We start from the raw sequence: 26,224 nt of genomic DNA on the forward strand, positions 1-26,224 counted from the left end.
ACGAAAGGCATGAGGGAAGCAGCACCTCACCTTGAGAGTGAATAACATCAGAAGGTTTTATCACCACTGGGTGCTGTACTGTCTGAAAGCAATCTCAGAGCTGTTTTCAGCTCATTAGCCAAGGGAGAATCAACAAGGATCGGTATAAGTGATGACTACTTAAACTGTTGACTGCGTTTTTTATGCCAAATAGAGAGGAAAAATATTTTCTCTACCTGCCGAAGAGTTTCTTCTCTGTTACTGCAGTGGAGTTACACTAGTCCACTGGGCTGCATGGACATCACTCACTCTCTGGAGGTATTTTTGGTCCAGCTATGTCAGTGGAGGACAGTTTTTTCTGTCGCAGCTGTTCCACCATGTACCTTCTATTTCCCACGGGCATGCCTGACTCAAAGCATGCAGGGTTTTATAAAGCTCCTGCCTCCTGGAGGCTTGAGGATTGCCTAGTCTAGTGGGTGAGCCATGCTGCCAGAACAGAGGCGTGAGGTCTCCACATTAGTGGAACCAGACCAGTTTTGGTGGCTGTGCCTGGCATGACCAGCTGCTATTTCAGCTGGGGCAAGCAGGCTTTCCTTAGGGTTATGTTCCATTATTCTCCACTGAGACCTTCAAAGCTGTGCTGGTTGAGGTAGTCTGCAGTTGTGCTGCATTGGGCTTCTTTCATCTGTTGTCACTGTACATAACCAGTGCTACATTAGATATTAAGAAATAATTTTTCCTCTGGTGGAAAAATTGTTTAACTATTCTGATTTATACAGCGCAGGCCTATATAGGCTCTGGATCTTCGGTTTTAAAGATAAAGTTAATTTTGTCATAGGATACAAGTAGACAAATCTAGCAGGCATCTGGTCCATGCAATTGTTCTAGGTTTATATCATTACTGCTTCCCTGGTCATCTCAGTAACTACCTTCCTCCAAAGATGTTGAACCATTACTACTAGGAGTGCTGCCAGCCTATTACTGCAATGCCAGGGCTACACCACACTCTTCTCAGGTTGCCATTAAAACCATTATGCTTCTACTACTACTGACAAGTCAGCTCAGCTACCACCATCCCCAAGTTCAACTCTGATCATGCTTGCCCTGGCATAAGTTAGGAACAGTATTACCATAGCCAACAAACTTAAACTTTCAGTTTGTAAAATCAGTAAGTGGAGAACCCTTCCCAGGGTGTCAATACCTCTAGCACACTACCTTTAATATCAATGCCATCATTATGGCCACTAGCATCGTACCGTGTACATATTTTTGTCAGCACCAAAGGCATTGGCATCTTTAGGCCAACCCCACTATGGACAGTGCCATGAGGAGGTGGGGATGTTCACCTGGTTCTTGGTCCTTTTTTTTGTTAACATTCCTTAAGAAACAGAGTTAAGTTGTATGTTTACCTCCAGGCTACTGAAGTCCCAATTGTTCACATAAGGCGATGAATCATTTATGATTCTTATCACAGGATGTGATCAGACTGATTAATTCTCCTGTACCTGTGATTTCTTCCCCAAGCACTGATACTCAGCAAAGTGACATTGAAATAAATCTGAAGTCTGAGAATAATCTTTCACGTCTTCATCATTATCATCTCCTTACCAAGGCTCACTAATAACATTACGTATGACCAGAATTGTTGCCCTCAGCTGATCAGTTATATTTTATTGCCACCATCTATAACCAAGGTGCCTGGATGATGCCCAGTTGTGGGGCTTGTTAAGGAAACACTCATGAGGCCACAGCCCTGCTGGCTCCTGATCCCTCCTGGGCAGGGATCGGCAGCCCTGGGGCATCACGCACAAACCGACACCTCCCCAAAGCCGGGTCACCCCTCCACACTGCTTGTTGCAAATTTGGGGCCTGTGAGATCAGCTCATACCACCTCCCCCCTGCAGCACCGTGAGGGATGTGCTAAGTCATTAGATGTAGAGGGGAAAGTAGGGATGGGCAGGGACACTTGTGCCCGATGCAAGCATCGGCACCGACTCTCTTACCTCCCTCAGGATTTTGAAGGACTCTGTCAAAGCCTTGCTCACAGTCCCCACTCCTTTTGCCTGCAGTTCATCCACCAGCTGCTTGAAGTGCTGGCAAGAGAGGGAAAAAAGGCAGCAATGAGTTGCAGGCAGGGTGCTCCCTTCGACTGGGGGAGGAAAGGGTAACCTGGAAAAGTCTGTGCCATTGGGCTCCTGATCCTTCACCACTGCTGGCAGGGCAGTGCAGCACTGTGACGGATGGGGGTGGGAAAGTCAAGTGGCCACTCCATTGGCAGTGCCATCATGTTGCACCTTTGCCCATGCAGCCACGGCAGGACTGCATTTCTCAGCCTGTGGGCTGTGAACCATTGGCAGTCCATGAAACATCACGCAAGGGACAAAACTATTAGAAATCAAACTTTCCCTTATCCAACCCTTCAGGAAAAAGACATTCCTGTGCATGCAAGAGCAACAGGATTGGGAAAAAGAAAAAAAATTGAATGCTTGTCTACTACTTAAGAGGCATTGATCTGGTTGTAAATGAAACCCTCAGAGAGTGCCGATACCCCTGCAAGGTAGTGCCCAAAAGGCTTGGGGATCCTTTGGGAAACACTGGAGGAGACATCACCCTCTGGAGTCATACTCTGTGACCCAGTGCTAAGCTGGGAAAGAAATCTGGGAAGAAATATGGTTGTTGAAGACATGGAGAGATATGCTACCTCTGTGGTACTAATATAGAGAGAAAAAAGAAGGAAAAAAAAAACAGTAAGAAGAGCTAAAAATACAAGTCAGTCCAGAGGGCGGTGGAGCAGCCGGACACAGGCTGACCACCTCAGGGCTGCTGAGCCCTCCTGGATCAGAGCAGGAAAACCCCTCATCAGAGAAAGCTTGCTGGCAGTCCACCCTGACGAAGGGTCAGGCCAGGCTGAGAACGCATTCACCAGGAAAGGGCTGATTTTTCTCCTTTCCGAGGGCTGAGGATGTGGGGTTTCAAAGATGGAGAACCTTTGCCCTCTGCACGCTGTTTTTCCACAGCGGTCTGGGCCAGGTCCACTCGTGCTCTGGCAGTGGTGGTGCTGAGTCTGTTGCGACACAGGGAAGCTGTTTGCTGCTGTTTAGCTAGCCAGCTGACCCCATGTTACAGCGGCTTCATGTAAGCAAAGGTGAACCATGGAGCCAGCACACACCACTGAACTGGTGCTTGTTTCTGAAATGCAAACCCACACGCTTCTGGGAGATGGTTGTTTCTTGTCCCTGGAGTTTCACGTCACAGCATCTTAACCCCATGTACTTCTTACATTAAGACAGCTACCTGAATAACATCGATAGGAGCCTGGGTACTCACCTCTCTGTTATCCCTGTCTGCTTGGACCAGGATACCCTTAAAACAGGGTTCAATAAAATGAACGTAATCATTGTACTGCAAAGAGAAAATGAAAAGAAAGGGGTTGTAATGGGAGAAAATTCACAAAATGGGTTCACGTCCTAGGTGAATGTTCAGAAAACAGTATGGAGCATTATGCTGGTTTATACATATTTCCCTTAAGAATTGTTTGTAGAGATCATGGCAAATTATCTTTTTGATAAATCTCGTATTTGTTTAAATAATGCATTAATTATGGTGTTTTGTTGAGTTCTATCTGGGCATACCTATACATACAAAGTTACTTTTTTTTTTTTCCACTCACACTGTAGAGATTTTCTCCACACTCTCTCAGCTTGTGCCCCTGGCCTTGCTTCTAGCACTATTTGCACATATTTTTGACTTCTGGAGACTCTGTGAGTCCCCAGTCACCAGCTGAACCTTGCAAGTGGTTTTGTAGCCTAATGTCTGATGCCTCTGGCGCACGGCTGAACAATAACATATCACGTTACCACACATCCACCAAATTGTGATAATTAGTGGGGTGTATGCTTCTAGCCTGATACATCTGTGAGGTAAAACATGCCAGTGTAAACCTTTTCCTGCAAGGTTCAGAAGAGCCATGCTCTTATGAGTCATGCTAAGAGGCCACTGATGCTCAGCTGATCACTAGGACCGTAGGTCAGGCTATAATGTGTCTGAGCCAGTAGGTTCATGGTGTGAGTACATGCCGAAACCAGGACAGTACAGTAGAGGAATATATATTATATGCTCTTTCTGGGATTGTTTTTGAAGAACAGATGATATTTCAAACTCCTTAATGACTTCCCTCCATTTTTCTGCCAACACTGTTCACTATTCCATCTATCCAGCCATATAAAGACAGAGCTGTCACCACTGGAGTTTCTAACCATCTTACACAATAAGAAGCTATCAACAAAAAGTAGACTTTATATCTCAGTGACCATGCCCTGGCAAACTTTTATAGAAAGGAGCCTGCGGACGGTGCTTGAATTAGCTTTGAAAATTAGGAGGTGAGCAGCCATTTGCCTTTAACCTGGCACCAAACCCCCCAGTCTTGGTGTGGATCATGGAAAAGTTTTGCTTTCTGTAGTCAGTGGTGCTGGTTCTCTGTGGGTAACCGGCCCATCCTCATCCTGGCCGGGGCTTTAAAAAGGGAGAGAGTAACACCAAGGCAACCTGACCAAACTCCATGCAGACCTGTGCAGATTGACTCTGAACTAGATTGCAGCCTTGCAGGATGCTGGTGCACAAAAAGGCATATGGTAGCAAGTTTCTAGCCTGGAAACATTATCCTGAGGATTATACTGCTACTGGACCCAAACACAGCATTATGCTATGCTAAGTGAATTTATTAGTTCAGGTCCCTGTTAGCTGAGGCGTCTCTCTACAGCACTTTGTTATCTGTTGCAGTCACATCCCTAAGTAAGCAAAAAGATGCAGCTGACATCCTCCATAGAGGGGGGTGAGATGACTTAGCAGCCACCCTACTGACCACACGAAGCTGACTTCCCAAGGGTAATTGGTTTTAGTCCCCCATTCAACATAGGTACTAAGTGTTGTAGTTACACCACTGTAACACCTGTGGTTTGCCAAGGGGACTGAAGAGTTGGTATGAGGCACAAGGAAGACAGCTCAGCACTGGAAATGGGACATACTTACTGCAATGATGTTGACAAAGTCATTTTCTCCCAGAGTATCTAAAATGGTGATGATGGTGTGTTTGGCAATGGTCATCCGCAGGCCCTTCATGCTCCCACTGACGTCCACAATGATGACAATGTCCTTGGGAGAGGTGGCCGCTTGGATGTACCTTTATAAAAAGAAGAATAAAAGGAAGCAAGGTGAGCGTACGGGGAGGAGGAACACTGGGCGTGCTGCTGTCACATGATGCTAGCCGCAGCATAACACGCACTACGAGCACAGCTATCCAGCAGGGTCAGGCTGGGCATCCGATGGGTCCCTTCCTACCAACCTGCCTCTCCCACCAGCCCCAGCATCTCACTTCCTGCATTGGCAAGTGCTGGGCCTGCTGCAGACGTATGTCCAGATTCAGCTGAGAGTGACAATTGCTAAAGCCTCCTTTAGCCATGCTGAATAGACTGAGTAAATGCCCCGCATTTCTGGAGACTGAACAGCCCTGTCCCTCCAGTCGCAGAGTTATAAGGAAGATGGGACAGAGGAAGGATACACTGGTGGCGATTTCCGTGTGGCACGTGTTAGGTGCCATATGGAAAGCTGGCACTGGCAGGTGGTAGGGCTTCCTAACCTGCTATTGCCTTCATTTACGTACTCCTCGTCTCTCGCAGGAGCAGCACGGGGCAGTAACTGCTGATCAGCAACTCACTAAGGTGTCACCTTGGAAAAGAGGGAGAGAGGAAGACTGAAAGGTGCTTTGGCCAAGTCTCTCCAAAACTCTTACCAGCCACGATTCCTGCAGTCAAAGGAGATGACTCCGTTCTCATCTGGTAACCACTTTATTCCTGAAGGGAGCAGCAAAAGGAGCAATCAACAGACACAGACAGGCAGACATCTGTTCCCCACTCCCAAGGCACCTGCACTTGTGCTGTTCACTGCTGAGACCTGGCTACCCTGCGGGGGCACACAAGTCTGGCCAGCAATAGCAGTGGCCATTCTGCAGAAATACAAGCAGAGCTGTGTGGTCTTCGGCAGTTCTCAGTAAACTGTTAAATTTCTATTAAAAAAATGTACCTACGCATAGTCTCCCATTGAATTTGGGGAGCAATTGCACTTACTTTGAACTTTCTGCCACTTTGATATCGTTCTCAACAACATCTTTTTCTCCCCAAGGGTGGTTGAGAGCATAAAAAAGCAGCAGCAGTGACAGGGACATGTCCCAGATTCGCTGGTAAAGGCTCTGTTCACAGTCATCTCTGCTATAACACGTGACAGGTCACAGAACAAGGGCACGCAGCCATCTGACGAAGGGGCCACCAGGCCAAGCTACAGCTGCGGAGGATCTCATGGGTTCCTCCAAGCATGGGGCCCCCCTCTTGCGCCGTGACCTTATGTGCCGCTCGCAGCTGGCGAGTGGATAACAAGTCAGGCCGACCAGCTGCATCTGCCATGTGTGGCCTCGGAGATGGAGAGAAGCTGTGGCCACCATTAAAAAAACACACAGGGGAGCAGGAGGCAGGGAGCCCTCCTGCAGCCTCTGCACCCCGCCTGTGAGATTCACAGGTCCTGCCATGGTGTTTTGTGAGCTTTTTGGAGGGCAGCCTGCCCGAGGCACACCCCTGCAAGCAGACTCCTCTGGGGTTGCAAAGGCAACATGCCTGGGGGGCTGTTCCATGTAGGAAAAAGGGGTTTATGCCTGCTGTGGACACTATTCCTCCAGCCTAAGTGGCAGCAGCCCGTGCACTGAGTATTTTCCTCACTGCACCCTGCCCTTCATGGGGCCACACTGCCCCCAACCTTCCCAGATTGGGCTCTTCCATGGCATGGACCCTGTCCTGCAAGACTACTGCATTGCACTGAGAGAGAGAAGCCAATCTCTGCTCTTTTACCTGGGTAGAGCCTGAAGAATCCAGTGGAGCTGCCAAAGTACTGCCAGGTCAACGTGGGATCCCTTTCAAAATTGTCCACAAAAACAGGATTCAAGGCTTCTGACATGTAAACGCCATTCAGGATGTCAGGGTCTGTGGGGGAAAGAATAGAAAAACGGAGAAAAAAAGTGTGCAAAAGAGGGGAGGACAGCCACCACCCCCGATGGAGGAGGGGGATGGGAACAAAGGCAACTCCAGGAGGAATGCAGCCTTGTCCAAAGCTTTGACATTGGGCAGGGAATTGGATGCATCATTCAAGTAAATCCTGGAGGGCAGGTCACCACTGGCCACTACAGGTGATCTCAGCTTGGTTATACGCTACTATCCCCATTTCTCCTTCCAGCCTTATCTGCCCTTGGGTGTTACATCTGGTTGGAAGAGCTCTTTGAGACACCCAGGAAAACCAGCACTGTGCTGAGCACAACTGGCACACCACACAGTCAGGACTCAACTGCTACCTAAGAGGGGACGTGTGGCTATTGTAAGGCAACTGCCCGATGCACCACTAAGTGGAACAGCCTTTCTTCAAAGAGTGTTTAAATTTATGCTAGATGTAATTACCTAAGACAGAGGAGCTCTAGGATTTACATGCCATTTCTCTCTCTCTCTCTCTCCTCTTTTCCCCAACAATTCTTTCTTTTCTTCTTTGCCTGCCCTTTCTTTCACAAAGCCTGAGCTGTCCTCCCTTACCCCGATCTCATCAGAATCAATAGGAAGTTGCAGACTTGCAAGAACTCGTAAGAGGCAGAGTATATTTGGTGTCTGTGTTGACTCATTGCCTCAGGAGACCAAACAGAGCAGCAGCAATAGAAACAGGGAATTATAAGAAACTGGTCATTGTAGGATTAACTGTATTAATGTTGAAAGGGATGGGGCTTTGACCTACCACTTCCTGTTTAGTCACTTTACTAAAGGCAGTTTTGGTCAAAATAGGGGAAAAATTGAACTGTGACTCCCCAGTGATGAGGCCAAACTAACTCATGCAGGAAGGGAGCCAGAAGAGCTGTGGAAAGCCAGGCTTGTTGCTGTTTGCAAGAGAGGGAGTGAGTACTGCCAGGCACTGCTCCCAGGAGGAGCCCCAGGCATGGAAGCAGCCCTCCTCCTCCATCTCCTGCTCATCCTCCACCCACAGCCAGAGCAGCTGGATGGTTTGTGTCAAGCTGTACAGGCAAGAAATCAGCTAGCTGGGCAGTGCCTCTCTGCTGTCTCTGACAGCAGCCATTTGGCCACCTCTTTCTGTATGCTGCTGTAGGCAGCAGCCTGCTTTGTGTAGGTCTGCTGTACCTACCCACAGCCAGCTCTGCTGGTGGCTCTATTGTGAACAAGATTTTAGTGTCTGGGTCTGTCAGACCAGATGGAATTAATTTAAAATCATGGGAGAAATAAAACTCCCTCTATTGTCCCTCTAAATAACATAGCAGTTGTGAGCACAGTCACCAGCGCCTGCCCCGTCTGGTCCTGAAGGTTGTAAATGAGCTCCATCTATGAGAGAAGTAATGGTGCTTTTCTTTCTTGCCAAAATGTATGAAAGGGAAGGAGCCAGTTCAGGCAGCTTTGAATGTTGGCCAAAAAGAGCAGTAAACTTAGGACAATTGCAACTGGTGTCTCAGCCTGCAGATTTGGCAGTGTGCTGACCAGCCTGGAGATGGACCAGTTTCTGGTGTGTAGCTGGAGTGGTGTGAATGTGCAGGGGAAGAGGACACAGTCCAGGCGCAGATGAGGCCATGTGAGCCTCAGTGCCTCCCTGGGCTCCTGCAGCTGCCAGAGTGCCAGAGGTTTGCTGAGAATGGAAAATAGCCCAGAACAGTCCCAGCAGCAGTTGCAAATTACCCCCAGTCCCCTATGGATATGCTCACTGGGAGTTAAGAGTGTTCCCGTGAGGTGGGGGATTAGTGCCTCATAACACAAAGGTACTTGGGGGGTCTAAATTCTCAGCTGAAATCAATGAGATCCTTGACACCTAAAAACCTTGATAGATCTGACCCTTTGTACAGAGTAACAGTTGCCAATAAATTCACATCACAGTTTGTTTCACAGCGTCTTTGGTTGGATAGATGAACCCTAGGAGACTATAATTCCTGCCTAAGATGGAGGACTGTCCACCATTAGAGGTCTTCCAAAAGCAGATTATACCTAAGCCCTGTCACAGTGACAGACTACAGCGCAGACACGACTGTGCCTTGGGACAGTACCTTTCCAGCCCTGTTTTCTTTTCTGTCAGTTGTCTTTTTCTATTCCCATTCTTTCTTTCAATATTATTACTGGTAGTTTCCACAGCAACCTACTAGTAGTGAGAAAGTAGAGGCCATTACCTTTGTTGTAGACGTTGGTGGGGAGCTGGATATCACTGTATGTTGTGTTCACCAGCAGGTTATTGAAATGCTCATTTGTCTCCAAAATGAATTCGTCTCCAAGCTCCACATAATTGTCATTTTCGTCCTTTTCATTAATCAGGAGAGAGTTGTAGTAATCAAACTGTTGACGAAGACAATGGAAAAGAGAAAGGCAACAAGAGAGTAAGACAATTACCAGTACTGCCTGAAAAAACCCCACCCTTTAAAACATAAAAAAGGGACATCTGGAGAATTTGGGCTTCAAATAGGATCAAGATGAGCAGCAAACAAGAGCCATTACCATTACCACCTGAAAAGTGTCAAGCTGCCCAAATGATGGTTTCTGTCCAGTTTCTTGTTGTCAGGTGCCCACATGACTGAAAGCATGGTCATAACTGGCAGCAGAAGAGCCACCTGAGAGCAAAGGGACACAGTGGCAGGCTCCTGTGGTCCCTCAGAGGTATTTAAGTGACTAGCCAGAGAGGTGGAGTGTCTCACTGGGTCTGGCTCCCAGGTTTGCTACAGGGCATGCCGATGCTGACCTTACTTGCCCTGTGTCTACAGCTGTCATTTACTAGAGTTAACTCCTGATGTACATCTAGCCAGGATTATCCCCTCACTCTGTCACTCCAAGCAGCAGGCACTCATCAAGACCAAAGAATAGAGCAGAAGGTGCTCAAAGACAATGCAGTTTCCCCCCTGTGAAGGCCACTGGGAATTTAGCATCTACAGTCACTTTAGTATCTTCAGGACACTCTTCACCCTTTGATAACAGGTGTTTTTAAGATGGTTTTGTTGACTTTATCTGAGGGCGGAGGTTATTTAAGGATTTATGTTCAAACACTAACAGTACTCAGGGGGTGCGAATTGTATGTGTGAATACCAAGTCCCATACCCCAACTCACCCATGACCCTTACTGTGAATGCAGCTGACCCAACTAGCATGACTGTAATGTGATTCTTAAATAAAGAGGTAGGAGAGGTGAAATTCGTAGCTAGCTTGATTTCAAGAAGTGTTTTCATTCCCATCCTTTCCCAGCATGGAGAGGTGTACTTGCAGGGGTAGCCTGTACTTCTGCTAAGGACTCTGTGCTTGTACTGTGGACAGTGGACTTCCTTCATCAGTTTTCACTCCAGTTCCCTTCACCAGCAATAATCCCATAGCTTGGCTACAACAAACAGTTGTTAACAGAAAGCCAATTATCCAAATTGCTTGGACAGCACCGAACTTTCACCTAATGGGAAGTCCTGACAAGTGGGTATCTGCAGAGCAGAGAAAAGATGGGAGCTGTTGAGAAAGATGGTGAGAAACTCAGCTCATTGGGATTAACCGTTTGCTGTGGGTATTTGTAAAAGCATCTTCCTCATTGCTCATACACACTTAATTTTTAGCTCATTTTCCAGTCAAGTAACCCACAAAGCGCCAGCTAATTTGCAATAATGTGTCACATAATGACAACGTTGGTGTGCAGTAAATGCAATGCCAATAACATCACGCAACCCAACATCTTCCCAAATCCTTCCCCTCCTGGAGCCAAAGGGACTAATCTCCTTGGTGTTACTAGGTTTGGGATCTGCCAAGGGAGTCTCTTACTCAAACTAGTTTCTAGGCAAGCTGAGTGTCCTGAAGACAAGGAAACTCCTAACCTGTCCAGGAACCTGAGGTGGCTGGGTGCTGCTAGGCCTGCCTTTTGGCTAGTCTCTCTGAGGATGTGTGTCGTATTTTGTCACTGACCAGGATAAACCTACCTCCAGTGAGGAGTTGTACTCATGGTTCAGATCTGCGGCTTCTGCTGCTTCCACCAACCTCTAATGCAAGCACACAGAAAGAAAGATGAGGGGGTGCTGTGGAAAGCCCTCCAGAAGCTCTTCCAGCTGCATCAGCCAATCACACAGTTAGTGGAAAGACACACGACTGCCTCATCCACCACAACATAGAATCACAGGGCTATAAACTTCCCTCTTTCCCTCCTTTTCTGCTGACCTGTCATTCTGTGCTGCAACTTTACAGCTTGGAAGGTATATTCACAGCTATTTATTGCCAAGTATATTCACACCTACTTACTCCAGAGTCCCTACTAAACCCCTGAGCAATCTTAGATATCACAGGACATATGCAAACAGAAACATGTCCATTTAGAGAAACAACAGCCAGAGATTTAATTTCATTTTCCGTGAACCCTTCCAAAAAGCCATGGGAAAGGCATTTCAGACCCAGCCTGATGTAAGTATCTCGTCAAAGGAAAAGGCCTTGTGGGAGTCTCAGTGTGGTATTGTTACTGAGACAAAGACCATGACTTGATTTCGTAAAAGGCTCAGCGATGCTGTGGCCATTTATAAGCTCTTACCATTTATGGAAGGCAATATAATGAACTAGTATTTTCCAATATGATGCTTCAGGGCACTAATTCTCAATTGGTACAGACTGGGAAGGAACACAGCTAAACATGTACATGTTTTCAGCGACAGTCTCGGCGAAACTACTTTTTGCTCCTTCACAAAGGATAAGGCAATCCAAACATTGGAAAAGTCTGGCTATGAATTTAATGTTATGGGCCAAAGCTCTAGGTCTAAATATGCCCACATTTCACTTTGAGATTCAAATGATGTGTTTCTGGATGACTTTTCCACATTAGACACCTTAAACAGTCAAGGCTCTGTGACTACAGAAATATGCTTTTCATAGTGGGTAAATATAAGGGAATATGATAGATCCTTAGATGCAAGAAGTAAGAGGAGCCGTAATGATTACCTGCTCTGATCTCCAACACAGCAACAGCTAAAGACCTCTTGCCACCTCCTCCACGCTTCCCCATATACGCAGCTTGAAATCCAAGCACCTTCCTTGCAGCTCATGTTCAGGGGCTGCAGGAATTTCCCCTGAGCCACACACAGAGCTGAAACAAGCTACCAGTCTTCAATGGCCCAGAGCATGTTATGCAGGGGTCAACTTTATTTTCACTTGTGAGAGGTTTTTTCTCTTTAAACAGCTATAGAATCAAACCTCTTTTCTCCTAAAAGAGTGTTCGTTCCCTCATATTTATTCCTAGACTTTATTTTTATCTTATTTCCTACTTTGGGCTGAAGGAGAAGCCAGCATTCCCTTGTCTGAACGCCCACATCCTCCCACCAGTGTCTACTTAAAGCTCAGAGCAAGCCAGCTGCACCAGCAGGCATTTGGTTGGGCAAGGAAGTCCTCATGCAACCTCTGTGCCCACACACTCCTGGTACAGGCGGGAGGCCTGCATCTACTGCTCTGGGGCTGATGGGAGAGGACTTCCTTCCCATAGCCCCTGTGGTCATACCTCAACAGCTTCAACCTTCCTGTGGAGCATGCTTTCCATCTGCTCCGAGAACTTCTTCACCAGCTCCAAGCCGTCCACCTCTTTGATCTTCAGAGTTGGCTCCACATCTTTGTACTTCTACCCAAGGGAAAGCAGAAAATCCTGCTGAGTAGGAGGCTCATAAGGAGAGGGGTGAATCTGTTATTGTTAGCTGGGTTTTGTCTGTGGTGAAGAAAGATGTGTTGAAAGAACTGGTCTGATTTACCACCTTCTCCCATCTTTGCCTTTGCTCCCTTTTCACCCCATAATTTGGGCATGTGCAGATCACTGGCCATAACACGAAGCATTTTGACTAAGTAAAAGCAACTGATCTAATTGTGAGCTCGTGGCTGTTGAAAACAGCAATGTACCTAAAGCTATTGGTGCCTGAAAATAAGGGAGAGAAGCAGAAGGCCGGCTTTTGAAAACCTAAAATACACATTGTGCTTACATCCATAATAGCATTTATATGCATCACATACCTGAAATTTACTTAAGACAAAGGGATGGGCAGGGGAACGGAGCTGTACGCTGTCATTATGTTGCCTCCTATGTCATATATGCTCTGGGGCACTGGTGGGAGAGATGTCATGCTAGTGCACGTCCTCTCCTCCCACAGCACCACCATATCTGTAGGGTAACTTGTCAGGTCTGCAGCAAGAAGGGTCTGCTCAGTGCTCAGGTGGGAAACTGCCAAGGAAAGGTCAGCAAGACAGTTATGATGCTCCTTATTCAGCACGCATGAGCATGCCTTGGGCCAAGAGCAGCGCAGAGGCGATTCCCGGAAACCAGGAATTATGAGCATGGGTACTTAGTGCTGCCTCCGCTGGGAGAGGTGTTGTAACGAGGAGGATCTGGGTCTGACAGCTTTAGAGATAACCAGTTTCTTCTGGCCATGTTTCATATAATCTAGGCATTAAAAACCTGAAAGTACTCCCAAACTGGGTAGCTGTAATCTGCCTCCCTAAATCTGCCCTTTCAAGACTGGATACAATGGCCTTTATTTCTCCTTTTCAAAAAAAAATCCCAAAGCTAACAGAGATAGGCAGAAAGAAGGAGTAAAAAAAACATGCAAAAGGACACAATATGACTAACCTATTTCAGAAAAGACAGAGCCTTATCTCCCCAGCAATGAGAGTGTTTTGTGGAAGTGCGAAGGCAACAGATAGATTTAATTTTCCTGGTCCCTCATCATAATTTCTCTCTGCAGTGTATACACATCCTCTCCATCTTCATGTTGCATTAGCACCATAGCAGCAACCTCAGCCAGGGCTGGACTTCTTGCGCTGGTACAAAATGAGGTGGTGAAAAGGGTAAGGGGATGGCAGGGACTTTAATGGCACTTTTGAATTAGAAGAAAGTAGGGGGGGGAAGGGGGGAGGAAGGACTTTGTATGTCTTTAGGGTGAGCAAGTGGAGCTCCTTTTGTTCAAGAAGCTCATTGACCGTCCAGGAGGTTGGCTGAGCACAGGCGGAGTAAGAAATGCCTTGAGGATGGGGCAGGCTGAGGAGGTCAGACAGAAATAGCAGCAGCATCCAGCCTGCAGCAGGCATGGCGGGGAGGCTGCTCGCTCTGCCTGGCGTGATTAACAGCAAGGGTTTTACTGGATTAAAAACACCAGGCCTCGCATCCCCTCTGCTGTGGCTGGGTAGCTGGGACGGGTGGGGGAAGGAGGAGGTCAGGCTGAGCACGAAGGTTAGCGTAACCATGCTGCCGAAAGAGGTATGTGCAACCACAACCCCCCCGACTGAGGTCCCTGGCTGCTGACGAGACCGCAGCACGCATCCCAGCTGGTGCCTGTCCCATTTAGCTCCATGTCATGGTTTCGTCAGGAGGGAAGTGATCTCTGCCAGGCTAGGCTTTAATCAGGCCCTCCTCGGGGGGAGGAGGGTAATCTCTCCTGGGAAAGCTAGCGAAGGGGGGGACCACACCAGCACAGGCAAGCACGCGCTTTACAAAGTGACCTGCCATCGGTTACCTTGGGTCATATCTTGAATTAAAAAAAACAGGGCTCTTTACCTCTCAATTGTTTTTTAAAGTGCTTTTGACACATTGACAAGCCAGAGCTGGGAAGACAAAAAAAAAAAAAAAAAAACAAAAAACTTTCTGTAAAGATTCAGATGGCTGCAAGGAATACACCAGGTTTGAGCTCAGATTCCCTTTAAGCTTTTTCCCTACAAATGATCCAGCAAACCATTTTGTATCTGTATTCCTGCCACTAAAATCTCCTACTATTAATGAATATTCACTGCAAGAGTTCCCAAAGGTAGGCAACAGAGTAGTACCTGTGATTTCAGTACTGTTACCAGGCACCATGGCTGAAAGTACACAGCAAATGTCAACACAGGTGCTTGCAGCCAACCAAGATTAACCTGCACAACCTGAGTTTAGGGTTCAGGTTATCAGATCATTATAATTTACAGAACAGGAATCAGCTACAGGCTTGGGAGAACTGTCTGAAAGGATCTGACATTGAAAAGGGGGCAAAAAGTTAACTCTGATCTAACAGAAAATCTTTTCATATTCATCTAGTATTTAGTATTCCCTTAAAACAGCAGGAGCAATTCATTAAGATTCCACAGTGATGGGGGTGGTGATTTAGAAGTAGAAGATCCAGGATTCAGTATCCTAAGTTTTATCTGTGAACAAAGATATGTCACCAAATATATTTTCTTGTTCCCACCTCCATGAAATTTAGCCCATTGAAGTACACAGTGTTGCATTACTCACTGCTAGTGAAACTATATTAAGAGTGTGAAAGACATTCCTTTCATCTTCACCCAGGAAAATATCTTGACTGAACTTTAATTTGTCTGTTCTTTGCCATGTAGTTATTTGTAGTGCTTTCTAGTAATTACATAGCTGGAGTCAAGCCCTGCTCTCAGCCCTATCCACCGTGGAAGGCAATCTGCATCTCGGCTACAGAAGGAAGCAGGAGGTAGTTCTCAGAAACGCTTATAAGGCATCATTAACGTAGAAGAAAAATTAAGTTTTGGGTCTGCTGAAGCTGATGGTGTTTCTATGACTCAGAGGCAAGCCCTGAGAAGTACAGAACCACCATGGTGTCCTCCCGGCCTGGCTGCAGTCGGTGGCCTCAGGCCTTTGGTCACTGCCCGGCCAACTGCAGCAGCAGGACTGTGGCAAACAGACCTAACAAGCCACAGCTTCAAGCTTTCTGTTCCTTAGCTCTGGGAGATACTACTGCCCTCCTCCTACTAAGCCTTTCACTTTGCCTCTTTGCTCCAGCTGTATTGCCCTCAGCTGTCCTAGACCCTGGCCAGCATTTTAATACAGATCCATCATCTCTGAGCCAGGCTGATATGCCAGACACAAGTGCGCAAGCTTATCTTAACCTCCACGGCATAATGGTCAAGAGAATACAATGAATGCTTCAGCCATCAAACTAAAGCCACTCTTCAGCTTTTGCTACCTCTGTGAGGTTTAATTTGATGATATCTTGACTGCTTGGGACTTTCTCAAAGCTCTCTGATCCAGGGTGGGAACCTGCCTTTGTGGATTCAAGAGATGTCTACTGGTTCACCAGCTCTCTGGGAACAATAAAGCAAAAGGAAATTTATGCTAAATATTAAAGAGAAAGTTTACATGCAAAACATTCAGTAACTGAAAAGTTGTCGCTCTCAAAGCAACAATAAGCAGTTACTTCAAGCCTATTAGGCACAAGGGAGACATGAAGTCAAATTTGAAAGGTGCTGTTATCTACCAGTTTGTATTTCCCCAAAGGCAAAATGCCCATTGACTTAAGCACCAAGGAAAAAATTGTCTGGGCCTCTACACTGTGCTCCCCACCCTTCTGCTGGGCTGCAAATACTCATGCACACAGAGAAATATTTCATGTGAAAAAGAGGCAATGGCCCCAAAAGAGAAAGGTGCCTGGGCAGCACATGTGTTTGGATTTCCAGACTTGGTACGCTTGGCTTCCCAGGCCTGACTTGCCCACAATCTGGACCAGTGCGATGATCTACATAAAGCCATTAGGAGTCTGCCAAGGTACATCTCATGGGGCATGAAAATGTTGCCTATTAGTAAAAGATTTGTCTGCGTCCTCCTGAAGCTGTCCTTCTGCAGCACTCTAAGTGTCAGTGATGCAGAGGGAGACCTCCAGGATGGTCCCCGCTTTGAGATGCTGATTTTTGAGAAGGTGTCTGACCGAGTGCTTGCTAAAGAAAGGGAGGCTGAGAGAAGGACTGAAGAAGTGGGTGCTGGCTGGTCCTCCCCTATTCCCTGGTCCCAGGGAAATAAGGGGACATGAAAGAGCTCAAGGAGTGGGACTTGAGGAGTGAAAGGTAAACCTGAGCTGTTTAAACTGCTTAAGTAAAGTTAGGGCAGGGCAGGACATGCATTTAGGAGATGACTCTTTGCTGAAGCGTTAACAGAGCAAGGCTGGATCAAGCTCATCTGTACTCCCTGCTGGAAGTGGTGACAGTGACTCACTGAAGAACATTTTCCCTCTGAGTCACGGGTGACATTGTGTCCCGCTCAAGGGTGTCCAGAGACTGTGCAAAGCACAGTTGGTCTGTGCTGCATCCAGGCCCCAACATGTGCAAGAGCAAACCAGACATCTTCCCCTCTCCAAGAACAAAACCATGTGGATGTGGACTGGAGCAGGCAAGTGCGATTATTTTATAAGGCTGTCAGACCACCAGGGAAATATAGCTCTACCTTGACATGAATGCTAGATTGGATTTGGTTACATTCAGATTTCTTTTTCATTAGAAATAAGTTTTCTTTGCTTCCAGTGAATTACACCAAAAGCTGATAGAGTTACGAGTTTTTGTTCATGATCTGGTTGCCATGACTGTCATTTTTAGTGGTACTATAGGTAGCATCTACAGGTCTCATAACCGCTACGCCAAAGAGATCAAGATCCCAAGAGTCAAAACACACAGCGTGGACAGAGGGAGGTGAAATGACCTGGTGCAACATCTCCAGAGGGCCAACACAGCACAGCTATCTTGATACCCACCTCAGTGCCACATTTGCCATCCTTGGCCTCCACTGTTAACTTTTGCAACACTGGTATTTTCAAGCTAAGCCCCGTTCTGCTTAGTCCCACTGATTTTTGGACCTTAAGGAATGTGAACCCCCTTAATCTGTTAGTAGAAGTAGCCACAGAAGCATCACAAGTTGGCTGTTTTGAAGCAATAAGGAGAAGACATAATGGCTGCAGTATTTCTTCACACAACAAGGTGACACCCTTAGCATCTTCCAGAAAAAGCTGGTATCTGCAGACTTTCTGTTGGACAGCAAATACCTATACAGCATCAGACACAGATACCTGACTATCAGATAACCCCAATCTGTATTTCCTGCCCACTGGAGCTCCAGCACCCACCAGAGATGCTGTAGCATGTCACTTTGCCTCTGGCACTACCGTTTGGGGACCCCATAGAAGAATAGGCAATGCAGAAACATCATCAAAACTGCTAAAAGCCAAACTTTTGCCTGCATTGATATCACACCACAGCTGCCTCACGATGAGGGCATGAAATACCTATACCAGTGCTGACAACTTCTTATTGCATGGTGGCACATTCCTCCTAAGAAGAGCTGATGGTCAGTACAGACCTTTGTGATGGATGCTGAAGGCCTTTCTTGGCCAAACCTAGCAAAGGTGATGCTGCAGGAGACGCTCCCTCCAGACAGAAAGCAGCACTGTGGGGATAGGGAAAGCGAGGGCAAGGCACATCAAATGATATCCAGATCCCTTTTTGCACTGGGATGCGGGTGTTATTACTAGTCAGAAGCGAGAAATCAGACACCTAAAAGGCCTAAGAGGCAATGTATGGCTTGTGTGGAAGAGAAGAATCAGAGAAAGAGTAAAGAAAAGGAACTGGACAGCCACATGAAGTGGAGAGGGGACTGCATCCCCCTTAGCAGCCACCAGGCCCCCCTGAGCAGCACTTGGGAGGTGCAGATCTGTACAGCCCTGCTGCTGCAGTGCAGAGTTCACCAAGCCTGAAAGAGGACCAGCCATTCACGCCTGACTTCAGGAATCAAAGGTAACAGGGCAACTTCTCTACGGCTGCAAATGGGAACATTTATTTAAAGCCCATGGAGCTACACCTTTTAATGCCAGCAGAGTTTAGTGCAGCGTCACGTGTTGTTCGGTGACCAAGCCAGGCATGAAGGAGGCAGAGCTCTGCACCTCTGGAAGATCTCGGCTTCCAGGGCACCTGCCTCAGAGACCCTGTCCAAAGCAGAGTTTTAAAGGCACAATTCAAAGAATTGATGAGTGACTGGAGGAAGACAGATGAGGAAGCAGAAATAGACAAGAGTGCCAGCTGGAGAGCTGCAGGAGGGGACGATGGGGTGACGATAAGCAGGTGAGTGATGAGCGGAAGGAGAGGGACTGATACGCATTTAGGAAGGGAGGAGTGAAGAGTCAGCATGGAAGGGCATGAAATCAGAGGGGAAACTTGATGAGTACTGTTAAAAAGTATTTTTAAAAAATGGGACAATTTAGGTGGCATTTGGCCATGGCTAACGAAAGCAGGAAAGGCATTAGATGGATCCCCCTCTCCAGTTCATGGAGAATGGCCACAGGGCATTACTCTGTGCTTATGGATATGAACCTGCACGGTTTTGAAAGTTAGCTGGAGACCTGTGTGTTTTGCTTTCTTCCACGCCAGGGGGAAACCTTGGAGGGCTACATGGGGAGACGATGCAAAGCCAAGGGAACCCTCGCAGCTTTTGCCTACCTTCTGCAACAGGAGAGAGCCTGAATACTTAGTCACAATGGAATACAGCTCCCCACCAAAGGCATCTGCCCAAGACTTCACCCTAAAAAGAGGAGAAAAAAAAAAAGGAAAATCAGTGTTAATAATTCAAAGTCAGCAGAACTGCTTACTTCTTCAGACAGGGAAAACGCCATCTTCATGAGTATGAACACCCCCCCCCACCCCAAAACACCATATTTCTTTAAGCCACTATAGTGACAATGACAATGCTTTCTCCCGAAATCGGTAGCCAGACAAGCAGTAAGGCAGGAGGCAAGCACTGCTCTTGGACATTCTGCCCAGGACACCACTCAGCAAGGAGAAACATTGAGTCTGGTGGTCTTGGTCACTACGTTTTGACTCACAGTGGAATTTGCCTCGCCTAACTTTAGAGGTGCGAAAGTTGTACATTTGGTCTTAGATATCATCTGGTTTCCTCTATTGTTAGTAAAGTGAAATAAATAGCTCTGCAGACACCCATTTGTCTTCACTGATTGCAGACAGAGCCTGGGGTGAAGGGCTAGACACCTAATGTCAAGACCGCTGAAGAGAAATAACTGTCAGAACTAGAAAGAAGTTGTCAAGATTCACCCCTTGGATTCAGTTCTTAGAGCTGCATGGGGCAGAGACTAACGAGCCAGATGAATTCACTGCTCTCAGTGGAGATACTATGGCTTGATAATGCCGGAGTAGATTATGCACCTCATCATTGTAAAACAGTACTCGCATTTGTGCCACCCTGTAAATAATTGATGATAGCAATACCACATGGAGAACATAAGGATGTTGAAGAGCAGCCTGAACACTGAGCCATCCAAATCAAAATAGATGGTTCTTGTAATTGACAGAGCACTTCATCAGAAATCTGTTATGTGATTCACATTAGGCAGCTCCACCTACATGCAGTTCCTTCAAAGATTCACTTAGGAGAGATTTATTTAATGGAATAAACGGCCTTCTCTACTTACCAGAATACACTACTTATTTATGGGGTGCAGAGTCTTACTTATGGCTTCCAGTAGATTTCTTCCAGTCCTAAGCAGACTTGAACCTTTAACCTGATTTCCCAATGAATTGCACCACTTTCGTGGCAGAATAATACACCAACACAGAGATGAGCTCCTGGAGTCAAGCCAGCATAGCAATGGTGGAATAATCACAACAGCTAACATTAGCCTAGGAAAGCCTGTTTAGGCTCCCCTCTTGCAAACAGAGACAGATAGGCAGCTACGAGGGATGATTTGGAGCATACATAAGGCTTCTGCTCTGAGCCACACCTCTCTCCACTACCTATAAAAAGAGTATAATGAGAGAGTGGGTGCCTTTTTTAATCATTCCTTAATTGGCAATGAGGTGTTCATTTCTAATCACTGAGTGTGATCTAGCACCAGCTGAAGGCAATAAGAACAAGGCTGCTTCTTTTTTTCCCCTTTTTTTTTTTTTTATATCGTGCTCCACATCTTGTTTTGACAGCCAGAGCTTTTATCTCTTCATTTCATTCTTAGAGAAAAAAAGAATACGGGTATTTGCTAGGAGACCAGGATTTATTGCCCCATATCAGAGTTATTCTAGCAAGCCTAGAATAAAAGAGGAAACCAGAAACAGGGACTCCATGGGATGCTTTCCTGTTTGTTGTAGTGACTAACACATTCTCTGAGGTATGAGGATCTCTGAATCAACAATTAACTCAATGCCCATCTGCTGCTGCTGGTTTTATAACTTTTATGTATGAGATGTTTTGTGCTGATATTAACTAATATTCTCCAGTCTCCTCACCTTTTACTGTAGAAAGAGAGGACCTAAACATGAAGTTTGGGATGATAGTAATTTTAGCAGGGAAGTTTATTTTTACCCCATTTTCCTCCCCAAAAAATGAGGTGCACTTGATCCTCGTCTTTCTGTTTTGTGTCGTGTCTGTGGCCATGCGTGTGCCCCTATTCCTTCCCGCCCTCATCATTTTTCAACCCAGCAGGGTGGAAGAGTCTGTGATATCAATTTCTGACTAGTGGGTGCGGTTGGGCAGCTTCAGCAGAAAGATGCTATTATTGAGGCAAAAGGTCTGCAATATGAGCTTAGCAACCGTCAGTCAGCAGAAAGGCCAGCCACAGACACAGTTTCATAGAACACCCATAGAACACTGCTGCTCATTTGTGAAGTCCTGAAGTCCACCATGACTCGGGATTCTCCGCTTTCATAAAAACAGGAAAATGGAAGGTCTCTTTTTAGCCTTTGAGGATGTAGCAAGAGAAGCCTAAATATATGAACCTTGAAACTTCCAGTAACAGCAGAACTTGAGGATAAAAAGGTCGGGATATGTGTAATTTCACGATTTCTACATGGGTGCCCTAGGTGTCACGCTTAGCCGGGGAGGGCTTTCCCAGCCCGCCCAAGGCAGCAGCCCCACAGCTGCTTCTGAGCCACCGCTCCGGCTTGGGGGCTGATATTTCTGCTGATCTCAAAGCAGCTCTCCGAGGCACCACACTGCAAAACCCACTCACCCTGGGAGAGGCAAAGGGTGCGAGGAGGAGGAGAGGAGGAAGGAGGCGCAAAGGCAGGGGGGAGCAGAGAGAGGGCCAGAGACCGGCAGCTTTGGAGGGCTGGTTGGAAAGTCAGGGGCCACAGAGGAATGAGAGGGCACAAAGGTCCTGAAGCCCTGTGTGACAGGGCTGAAGAGTGGGTAATTAAAAACATATGGTGGCATTTCATGGAAGTTGAAAAGGAGGCAAGTCAAGAGGCAGAAATACGCTGGCATTTACATATTTAAAAGACAATTATTTGCCAGGTAAGGGAGTGACCTTAGAGTACTGGGAAATTAAGGGCAGCCTGCTGAATTTAAATAGGTTTCTTTATTTTTTTCATAAACAAGTGAGAGAAAAGGTCAGTCTAAAATTCATCAGGTTGCAGAGAAATTTCATCTAAGGCTGCTGGCTCCGTGAACTCAGGAGCACATGTATAGAGGCGGTAGGGGCAGCCTGAAGAGGCCATACCAGTTGATCTTCACCTCTCCCACCAGCATTTCATGATGTTTCCGGTACCCCAAGAAGCAAAGGCTGAGCAGCCAGCCCCAAATCCTCACCATCCTCACAGCTGCAAGCACTCCTGCCCATGCCATGGCCAGCTGACAAGCAAAGCGGTGACCAGGAGAAAAGAAGAGGTGGTGTCTGTGCTGAACCTGCACCCCAGACACATCGCTAGTAATTGACTGAGCAGATTTTTTGCACTGCTGGAGTTAAGGCTGAGTGAGCTTTGCAAAGATGTGACTAAGTTGGCGACGATCTGAGCGCGGTGCCGCAAAGCCAGGCACGACTTGGGGAGCAGCACAGGCCGACTTAGCCTTGTGTCACTTAACTGTGATTGAACCCAGCTGGTGTTTAAAAGCCTCTGGTTTTGTGTCCCCAAAATGTCCCTGTGTAGTCTATGGAGCATGTCCATTTCCTGCTGATTACTCCCTTTGGTCCTCTGGCCAATGTGTTCTTCTACTGAAATTTCATTCGAAAAGGGCAACTTTTGTGTTTTAGTTGAATTCATGAGTGGATTTGAAACACCAGGGATTAATTCAGCTGTTGGTCTGGTTTTGGTACCAGGGGAGAAAAGGTCTTTTTCTATTGTTTATTCTTTATTCTTGTACATGAATAAGTTCCAAATTGTGCAAAGAAGTGACATAACTCTTTTCTCAATAGTAAAGGGCTATCCCATTATAACCAAACACATCAGAAAAGCATTTGGTCAGAGATTGCCTGCCTGTAATCCCTGCACTCGTATTCAGTGGTGAAAACAGCAGAAAGGACGGGCTGGCTTCTTAATGCCAAAAGGCATTGAAAATCTCCAGATTTCAAGGCCAAAAGGTATTTCCATGTAATATTTACCCCGGGCACGGAAAGTTGATTTTTATTTTGCACGGTTTGAAATTATCAGAAGTTGGATTTTATTCTGCATAACCTCTGCGTCCTTTTTGTGAAACCCAAGTCAGAAGCACTTTGCTGAGGAAGGGCTTGATAGTGCAGCCAAGAATAATAAATTGGTGGCAAAGTTTCCTGAGACCTCTTCAGATAAAGTCAGCACAACTCTTGGTAGTCATGTGGGCTGTATTGGCGAGCACATCTGCAAGGGTCTTATTGGCAATTTTTGAATATAAAACATTTTCTCAATTTCAGGAAAGGGCTTGAGCTGACTTTGGTCGGTTTATCTTATCGGACATATCTCCTCCTGAAACTGGATGGCAGTGTGGTCTCCTCTCCAGACCAACCCGCTGTCCTGCACAGACAGACCTATCCCAGCTCCAGAGAAGCTGCCCCACAACAACTTTTACCAACCGAGGTGCTGACATTTTTAATCTTTAAAGGATTTAACTTGCCTAAATCAGCTTAACAAGGTGAAGTTTTTATAAACTGGTTTTGCTGAGAGCTGTTAGCCTCCTGGCGGGCTGCCGGGGCAGGCTGCATTGCTGGTGGGGAGCTTTCCAGCAGCGACCGTGCTGGAGGAGCCGCTCGTGCACACCAACACGCACGCGGGGGTGGGTGCCCTGCAAACCCACATCCAAAAGGGTGCATCAAGATTCCCTGCATGTGCACTAGCACCCGGACCCAAATGCAGCGCATGCACAAAATGTGGCTGTTTATGCTTTGTATTGCAGCTCAACTTTTCATTCCTATGCTCCAGAGCTCTGGGAAGGGCTATTACACCCTTTGTACTAAGGTGGAGCAGGGACAAGCAAGAAAAGGTGCCGTGGCCTCTTTCCTCTATTTAGCCTCCCCCCACTAACATCCCCTGACATCTGCACACATGAATAAACATGTGTGTGTGTATTACCCAGGCTCTGTATGTGTGCACGAAGGCTTTTTTTCAGCTGTCAATGTACCAGACCAGCGCAAGGGATCAGAGCTTCGGAGCTGCAAACCTTGCACTGCACGATCTGGATCTTGCATGTGTTGAAGAGATGTGTCTTTGCTCAAACACCCTGTGTGTATGCCTCCCATGCCTAGATCCTGACCAGTGCTCTGCATCCCCGGGGTGTCCCCGGCAGGCTGTAAACCAGCAGTGTCTGCTGGAACCGCTCTGCTAAACTGGGGAGCTTCTAAACTGGGGCTGCGGATGTCTGCCTCCATGGCTGAATCTCCACAAGCTGCACCAGCGGTGGGGTTTTACGAATGTGTCTTTAAACTGGTTTTGCCTTCTGCTGCCCAGTGCTTTAAGCAGAGCATTAATAGATGTCAAAGTGCTTAACTAAAGCAGATGAGTATCATTGCTCTGCTTGACGAACGGGGAGAATGAGGCATTGCATCCGCGCTAGACCTGGGAACTGAATTTGTGGCTCCCGTGCCCATGTCCTCTCCCAGAAGCCATCGCCACTATTGTAAGGAAACACCACCCCCCCTGCAGTGACATGCTCTGCCGGAGGAGCCTGCACCCACAGTGCCTGCCACCGCCGGGAAGGAATTCCCACCCGCCCCAGAAGCCATCGCCACTATTGTAAGGAAACACCACCCCCCCTGCAGCGACATGCTCTGCCGGAGGAGCCTGCACCCACAGTGCCTGCCACCGCCGGGAAGGTATTCCCACCCGCCTGCCCGTGCCCACGGCATTGCCCACTCCATGCCAGAAATGCCCCACACCAGAGAGAGGGAAACACTTACGTCTCCAGTGGGATCTTTGTCTGGGCCCTGGCGGAGGGCAGGAGGCAGAAGAGCCAGAGCATCATCCATGGGACGGCCCAGGGCCCCATCCTCCACGCGCCAACCATCAGCAAGGGGACCGGCCGGCAGGATGCGGGGGCTCCCCACCCTTCTTGCTGCCCCGGGGGGGGTCCCACACAGCCCCTGCCATGCTGTCGGGCTGGGTGCCCTGCCGCTCTGGGGCCGAGCCCCGGGGTGACCCCGGCTGCCTCCGCCCCAGGGATGTCGCTCCTGCTGCTGGGCGCCGTCAGGGGTCTCTGGCGCTGGGCAGGCGGCCAAAAACGCGATGGGGACCCTTGTTGGTGGGCACCCGTGGGTGCGGTGTGTCTCCACACCTCGAGGAGCGGCCGTGCTGGGAGGGAGCTCCGTGCCGGGAGCCGCAGCAGCTACGTAATCCCCTGCCAGCCCCTTAATCCCCTCGCCGAGCAGCAGCAGCTGCAGATTTAGGGAAGTGGAGTGGGATAAAATCACCCAGGATTACTCTGATTCCTGAAGACAGGTCTCGGCTTCTCCAGCTGGAGGTCAGGCCATGCCTGCTTTAAAGGGGTCACATCCACACCCCAAAAAACCCCCCTGACTTTTGATCTCTGTCCATCAAGACTCCCCATTGCACCGTGGGATGCTGGCAGGTCACCCTGGCACCATCTCTTCCCCGCCGGGGACCCGGGGTTGAGACCGGGAGCGTGGGGCATGTGGCGGGCACCAGCAGGTTCGTGCTGTGCCACTGCCTGGCACTGAGGTTTGCAGAGGACTGACGAGGCCGGGCAGAGACGGTGCCTTGGCAGCATCCAGTGCAGGTCCTGCCAAGGTGCTTGTCCTCCAAGCCACGTCTGAGGACTTCACACAGGCGAGAGGAGAGGAGAGAAAACGGGCAGTGGGCAGCAAAAATGGCATGAAAAAAGGACTCTGCCAGCTAACTGATCACCTCCTAATGTGAGCGATTACTTATTAATAGTCGAACCTCTCCGTTGGGGCAACATTCAATTGAGATTGCCATCCCCTCATCTGTGCCTGGAGACCAATGAATCAAAGGAGCCCAATGGCTGAACTTGATGAATAGCAGCAAGTAGCAAACTGCGCGCTCGGATGGGGGGCACGCTATAGAAGCTCATTATCATCACGAGAAGTATGAATTATAAATAACTATAGATATGACAGCGGAAAGATTATAAATGACTAGAGTGACCTGTTGAACAGCTTGACTCTATGGCTGTGGATTAACCCATTTATTAGAGTATCTTCCAGTCA

General features: G+C 47.6%; 1 protein-coding gene across 1 annotated transcript in view; it reads right to left on the reverse strand.

The window, feature by feature from the left end:
- Positions 1-25,026, reverse strand: part of CACNA2D4 (calcium voltage-gated channel auxiliary subunit alpha2delta 4) — a 134,344-nt gene extending 109,318 nt beyond the window's left edge. Inside the window, exons 1-10 of the mRNA XM_009279061.1 lie at positions 24,938-25,026; positions 19,287-19,368; positions 12,550-12,666; positions 10,994-11,053; positions 9,224-9,386; positions 6,873-7,004; positions 5,768-5,828; positions 5,008-5,158; positions 3,307-3,381; positions 1,983-2,072 (exon numbers count right to left, since the gene is read on the reverse strand). Coding sequence (XP_009277336.1) covers positions 1,983-2,072; positions 3,307-3,381; positions 5,008-5,158; positions 5,768-5,828; positions 6,873-7,004; positions 9,224-9,386; positions 10,994-11,053; positions 12,550-12,666; positions 19,287-19,368; positions 24,938-25,026 — 1,020 coding nt within the window. The remainder of the gene's footprint in view (positions 1-1,982; positions 2,073-3,306; positions 3,382-5,007; positions 5,159-5,767; positions 5,829-6,872; positions 7,005-9,223; positions 9,387-10,993; positions 11,054-12,549; positions 12,667-19,286; positions 19,369-24,937) is intronic.
- Positions 25,027-26,224: the final 1,198 nt, after the last annotated feature.

The sequence above is a fragment of the Aptenodytes forsteri genome, unplaced genomic scaffold (genome assembly GCF_000699145.1).
Source record: "Aptenodytes forsteri isolate BGI_AS27 unplaced genomic scaffold, ASM69914v1 Scaffold241, whole genome shotgun sequence".
NCBI classification, from domain to species: domain Eukaryota; kingdom Metazoa; phylum Chordata; class Aves; order Sphenisciformes; family Spheniscidae; genus Aptenodytes; species Aptenodytes forsteri.